Source organism: Osmerus eperlanus, chromosome 4, assembly GCF_963692335.1.
Source record: "Osmerus eperlanus chromosome 4, fOsmEpe2.1, whole genome shotgun sequence".
Lineage (NCBI taxonomy): Eukaryota > Metazoa > Chordata > Actinopteri > Osmeriformes > Osmeridae > Osmerus > Osmerus eperlanus.
In genome coordinates, this window is record NC_085021.1 from 6,352,060 (window position 1) to 6,358,059 (window position 6,000).

Sequence of the window (6,000 nt, forward strand, 5' to 3'; positions counted from 1 at the left end):
TGCATGCCCAAGCACACACAAAATGGGAGAATAATGAAGGAACTGTCTGGACAGTGACCTACTCTTCTCTCCCTCCTTTTCTCCCCCCTCTTTGCTACACTGAACCACACAGGAAACACATTACAGCAATGCCAAGAGGATGTCATTATTTCTCTCTCTTTAAACAACATGCTACTAATACTATTTTCTACTGGTACTGATGGTGTCAGTACCCGTCCCCCCCTTATCTATCCTCCCACTGAGAGGAAATGAGAGTGCAACTCTACACGTGTATGTGTGTGAGCAAGCATAGTTTATCCACCGCCAAGACAAACGGGGCTTGTTCGTCCTTCCCAGAGACCCAGTCACCTGGTGATGTCACACAGCTCGCCTCTTCATGTTTACTTTGCTGACGTTCATGTCCTTGGCCTTCAATGTCGAGGCCTGGAGTTGTTAACATCTCTCCTCTCTCTCGCTTTCTCTGTATCTCTTTATCGCTTTCTCTCTGTCTCGTCCTGCTCCTCTCTATCTGTCTCTCTCCCAGTCTCTTCATGACAAACCGTCAGACGGAGAAGCATCAGTTACTAGCGAAACAAACTCACCAAGGTAACACTATTAACGCTCTCCCTCTCTGTAGTTCAATCAGTGCCCAGTCTCTACCTATTCCGCTCCATGGACCGTAGTAATAAACTCAGTTCTGTTTCTTTCCATTGCAGGACAAAGTCCATACCTTCCCTGTCAGAGCTGGGTGGTCTGTTGGAGGCTTGTCATGAGGTCAACGGCTCCACCAATAAGGAGGAGGAAGGCGGCCAGATCAGGACCCCGCCCCTTCTCCTGGCCCGCACAGACCTGGGTGACCTCACTAGGAAGAACTGGGCCTATCTGACCCATGGGATGGAGCCGTGCGACTCCTCCAAGACGTGGGACGGCCCCAGCAGCAGCCAGGGGGCGGAGCCAGGCCTGGAGAGCGTCCAGAGGAGCCACACGGCGCCCGACAGGACGGGCATCCGCATCTACTACAGCCCCCCCGCTGTCCGACGCATGGAGACCAGCCGCAGACAGGCCAGGGAGGTCCAGCAGCAAGCCCAGCAGGGTCACCCGTCCCTGGGCTCGACGTCCTCAGACGCCGGGGGGGTCCTGGAGGCCTCCTCTTCCTCGTACCAGCAGTGGCTGAGCTCGCTGTCCAATCAGCACCGGGCAATCCTGGAGAGCAGGGCGGGGCTGGAGATCTCGGCCAATCTGAGCGACGACATGAAGGAGATGACCAACGTGGTTCGCCAGGCCATCCGCTCCAGCTCGCTGGAGAGGAAGGGCAGCAAGGACGCAGGAAGTCAGACCCCGGGGGGCGTGGCCACTCACTCCACCCAGACCACGCAGTTTGTCAGTGTGGGCCTGCAGACCGACGCCCCCTCCAGAGGGGTGGGGCTTCACTCCAAGGTGTGGTCGCCCCGGCCCTCCTCCTCACTGGCCGCTGCTCGCTCCAGACACATCTCCACCTCCCTGGACAAGGTCCACGGGCGCATCGAGCGACCCTGCTGCTCCCCCAAGTACGGCTCCCCCAAGCTGCAGCGCCGAGTCTCCGCCGGCTCCGCCTCCCGCCTGGACGGATCCTCCACCTCGGTGGGATCGCGGGACCGCAGCCTGTGGAGCCTGCGGGGGGCTGGGGGGGGTGGAGGGGGGGGCTCGGCCTGGGCACGGTCCACCACCACCAGGGACAGCCCTGTCCTCAGCGGCCTCAACGACGGCCTGTCGTCCCTGTTCAGCGTGGTAGAGCACGCCGGCAGCGTGGAGGCCCTCTGGAGGGCCGACGGAGGAGCGGGAACCGGCCAAAGCCAGAGCCAGGGGGCCAGCCCGGCTAAGCAGCCCGCCGCAGGCAAGCCCTCCGGGGCCGTGCCGGGGCCTGAGGCCGGGGCCCAGAAGTACGGCCTGGTCCAGGAGTTTTTCCGGAACGTGTGCGGGAGCCGGACCCAGGGGCCTTTAGTCGGGGTTTCCCTGGGCATGGTCGACGAGCCGAAGCCAGATTGTGTGTCGGGGGCGGGGCTTGGGGGGCTAGGAGGGAGTGACAGCGTGACCAGGATCGTAAACAAGAGGTTCATGAGACACATCCCCCGAGAGGAGCTGGTGGCTACCGTTACCACGGTAACAGCCAAGGACCTGGGAAACCCTGGCAGAGAGCTGCCTGTCATCTCCAGCACGGAGGTAAGTCTGAACACACATTAACATGTCGACATGCAGAAACACACATATACACACACACAGACGCATGGAATACATGTCCCTGTATCTGTTCCTAAGCTGGTTCCTCCCATTTCGCAGGACGCGGCCTGTGATTGCTCCTCCCAGTCTCTCTCTTCCTGCATCACCCGCCCCTCCCGCTCGGCCACACGCCATTCGCTGGGCCACTGTAAGCACCGCCCCCAAGAGTCTCCCATTGCAGCCGAAGAGAAAGGGGACACCATCCCAGAGTGACAGAAGTGTGACACACACACACACTCACACACACAAACACACTGATACTAAAGATCCTGTTACTGCCACGCAAACCAATATAAACACGCACTCTGCCCCCCACACCTACACACTGCCACAGACAGCACAGCATCACAGATACACTCATACACTCCTGCACACTGTACGTGCTTACCGTTCATGTACATATACCTACCATGTACACAGTCCTTCACACACTGCCACACAGATTCACTGCCACACACACGCACCAACACCGATGCACAACCCCCCCAAAATTAATTTGGATGTATCTACGTGGATGGATGGACATTTTGGAGAAGTTGAAAACTGGATCTCCAATTGGAACTTGGAGAAACCCACCCAAGGACCACTCTGAGGGTTACCTGTCTGAAATACAAGCCCCAGGATCAGACTGCCTCACAGAGACATCGTGATGTCACAACAACACTACTGTGGACTACATAAAGACAAACACACAAAGACACCAGACTGGGATTCTGGCCTGGCCTGGGTCTAGTCAAGTCTATTATATTATAGTAGTCTAGTCTGGCCTAGTTTCCAGGGTGGATCAGGCTCTCTGACTAGACCAGACAGCCTTTTGTGTCAACTATCATCACACACCCACCTCTGTCAAACATGGTGAGTTTAGGTCAACAAACCTGTGTCCTCCAACAAGACTACAACATGGACAGGATACAACATCATTCACAGTGTGTTTCCAGGCTCGCCATGTTCAACAGGATGGGTACTGTCGGTACTGAATTGACTTTGTCTACTGCAGCCATGTTGGTTAGCTTCTTAACAGTAAGCTGTAAAAGATGGATGTCCCAAATGCCGGTATTGTTCTGTACTGTACTGTATTGTACTGTAGGCTTGACTGTAGTCTTAAGGCTACACTCTCTCACACACACACACACACAGCACCAGAAATACAGCAACCAAGACGAATCCCTGCCAGTTAAGATAAAGTGTGTTCCAAGTTCGTCCCCTTTGGAGATGGATAATGCATTCCTCTTTTGTAATTACACAACAACTACTCCTACTGATTCATGTGAGAGTGTTTGTATCGTAGCTATGTACGGGCGAATCGACTTCCAGAAGAGTTCTAGAATGCATCTCTAACGCCCCCCACCCCTCTTTCCTCAGACCACCAGCTCACACGGCGCCTCTTGTCACCATGACAACAACCGCTACTGCGGGGGGGGGGACAAGGACAAGATAGTTTTTGCTGTTTTATTCGTGACATGAGAGAGGCCAGACTGTCGGAAATTAAATTATAAACACATTTACTTTCTATTTGTTTTATATATGTATATAAATATATCTAAAGGTTTTGGATTTGAGCTGATGCTGGACCAGCCCCGTGTCAGGCTGTGTGCTGAGTGCTGTTAGCAGCACAGACTGTTGTTTATAGAAACTGTAAGAAGCTCCCGCCATGCTGCTCTAGGAGGCGTGATACTTCAGACACATGCACACATAGCAGTCACACAAACACACACACAGCACACCGTTTTCTAGAAGCTGGGTATGCATGTGTTGGCTAGCCAGCAGGCTGTGTGTGTGTGCTGTACCTGATGACTCATGTGTTTAACAAGGGCATCAGGCAGCTATGTGTGTTTAGAAGGGGAGGCTACAAGTGGAAGCCTGTGTTTCCTCCAGCTCCACTGACCTACATAGAGCCCTGACACTCAGAAAGACCTGCTGGTGTAGCAGGTCTAGCAGCATCAGTGTGTTAGCCTGCCAGACCCTTTCTACTGTAACATTTTTGATTACTGCAGAAACAAAGAAAAAAATTGGCTCTCTTAAACCTTTTATTAGCGTTTATCAAGAAGAACGTGGAACAGCCTCCCATTAACGTACTCATCTTGCTTTGTTTACACCTCCCAATCCTGACTAATGGTATATACTTACATACCTAAATACTTACTTCCCCTCTGCCTTGACTGTTCTCTGCCACAGCACTTCTTCTGCTACCTCCTCTGTCCTGTGACCTGGAAGAGATAACACCAGGTCGTCATGCCACACTGTCCGTTGTCATGGAGAAGGTCAACAGTGCCTTTCTACTCTATACGATGTCGCCTGGAGACAGTCTCCAACTTGATAACAGCGCTGATGCCACAGAGATAAAAGCAGCATTTTCTGTTTTTCAATCTTTGGTATCATTTAGTAGACATTTCAAAGCTAGGGTTGCGACATTGAATAGGTTTACAGTATACATGACTCAAATCCACAATCTCAGTGCATTCAACTGTTGCAGGAGGTTGAGGTTTACTCAAAGACTGGAAACACTATATTTTTACAGAATATACAGTGTAGTTATCCCCCAGGCTTGACGTACTAGGATTCCTAGACGTTTTGTCTCAGATAGTGAGGTAACAAAACCTCCAGAGATAATTCAGGTTTTATGTTTACAGTTCAGATATTCTCAAATTAGGATGACATTAAAGTCTCTCTTTCTATCTCTCTCTCACGTTTCTACCTGCTGTCGATCTGATGTGCAGTTGCTCCTCCCCCTCAGGTAACAGTAACTAGTCCCACCGCACAGTAGCCAATGACAGACAAGCCCTGTAGGGTCAACATGGCCCACGAACCAATCACGAGGATACTTCTCATGATACTTCCTGTATTTTGTCAAGGAGTGTAAAAAGAAGTGTCAAGTGTAGCTAGGATTCTATAGAAGTGTCTCCCATGTACGATCCAATGAACTGGCACCTCATTCCTTTTCTGTTCTTTGTGCAGTGTAAACCAAGAAAGGTTTGATAGGTCAAGAGTGTGATGTTACTGCACCTGCCCCAGTCCAACGCCCCCTTCTTAATGACTAGCAATTGTGTACATGAACTCTTAGCTTCAGCTTGTTGATAATATTAGCTAAATTATTGATGAGTCATATTGCCTGTAAATATGCTTTATATACTGTAATTTCTCTTTTTAATACTTGGGGGAGGGGGGGGGGGTGGAGGAGAATGTGATGAATGATAGAAAATTGAACAAAAAAAGTTGCGCTTATCTTGTAACTTGAGAAGAAAACACTAAGGTGATATTTGTACTCTTTGTATCCTGGCTTTGAGAATCGGCTGAATATCTGCAAAGTATCTGTGTGCCACAGAGCCTCTGTAGAAGTATGTAGCTCTCTCCCTTTATAGCAAAACTCATGAACAGCCGTATGTAAATAGATTCATTTTGAAAAAAGGATGCAAAAGAAGACAACAAAAACAACGTGGGGGGGGAAACAGTGAGTGCAGGGGTGATTTTTAGGGACGCAGGGTTTGTTTGGGGTTGGTCGCTTTTTTGCCCAACCATGCAGCTTGTCAGCTGAGATTTCATTGCCTCCTGTTTGTCCTGTCATTCTTCACCAATAAATGTTTGTTGACAACAAAACGGCGATTTGGCCAGTCTGTCATTCTGTTGAAGGAGTTTTCCAGAGAACGTGAATTGAACATGACTTCAGTTTTGTCCCTTTCCTGCCTCCTCCTCCCTCCGTCCATCCCTCTCTCCTTCCCAGCTGTCGCCACTCCTCCCTCGCTCGGCAGCTGCAGAGAGGATGACGAA

The 6,000-nt window shown here is 51.0% G+C and overlaps 1 protein-coding gene across 1 annotated transcript in view; it reads left to right on the forward strand.

The window, feature by feature from the left end:
- mtcl2 (microtubule crosslinking factor 2) overlaps positions 1 to 5,667 on the forward strand; it is a 43,647-nt gene extending 37,980 nt beyond the window's left edge. Inside the window, exons 15-17 of the mRNA XM_062458369.1 lie at positions 524 to 585; positions 696 to 2,178; positions 2,296 to 5,667. Of these exons, the coding sequence (XP_062314353.1) occupies positions 524 to 585; positions 696 to 2,178; positions 2,296 to 2,448 (1,698 nt within the window). The 3' untranslated portion in view covers positions 2,449 to 5,667. The remainder of the gene's footprint in view (positions 1 to 523; positions 586 to 695; positions 2,179 to 2,295) is intronic.
- The last annotated feature ends 333 nt before the right edge of the window (positions 5,668 to 6,000 follow it).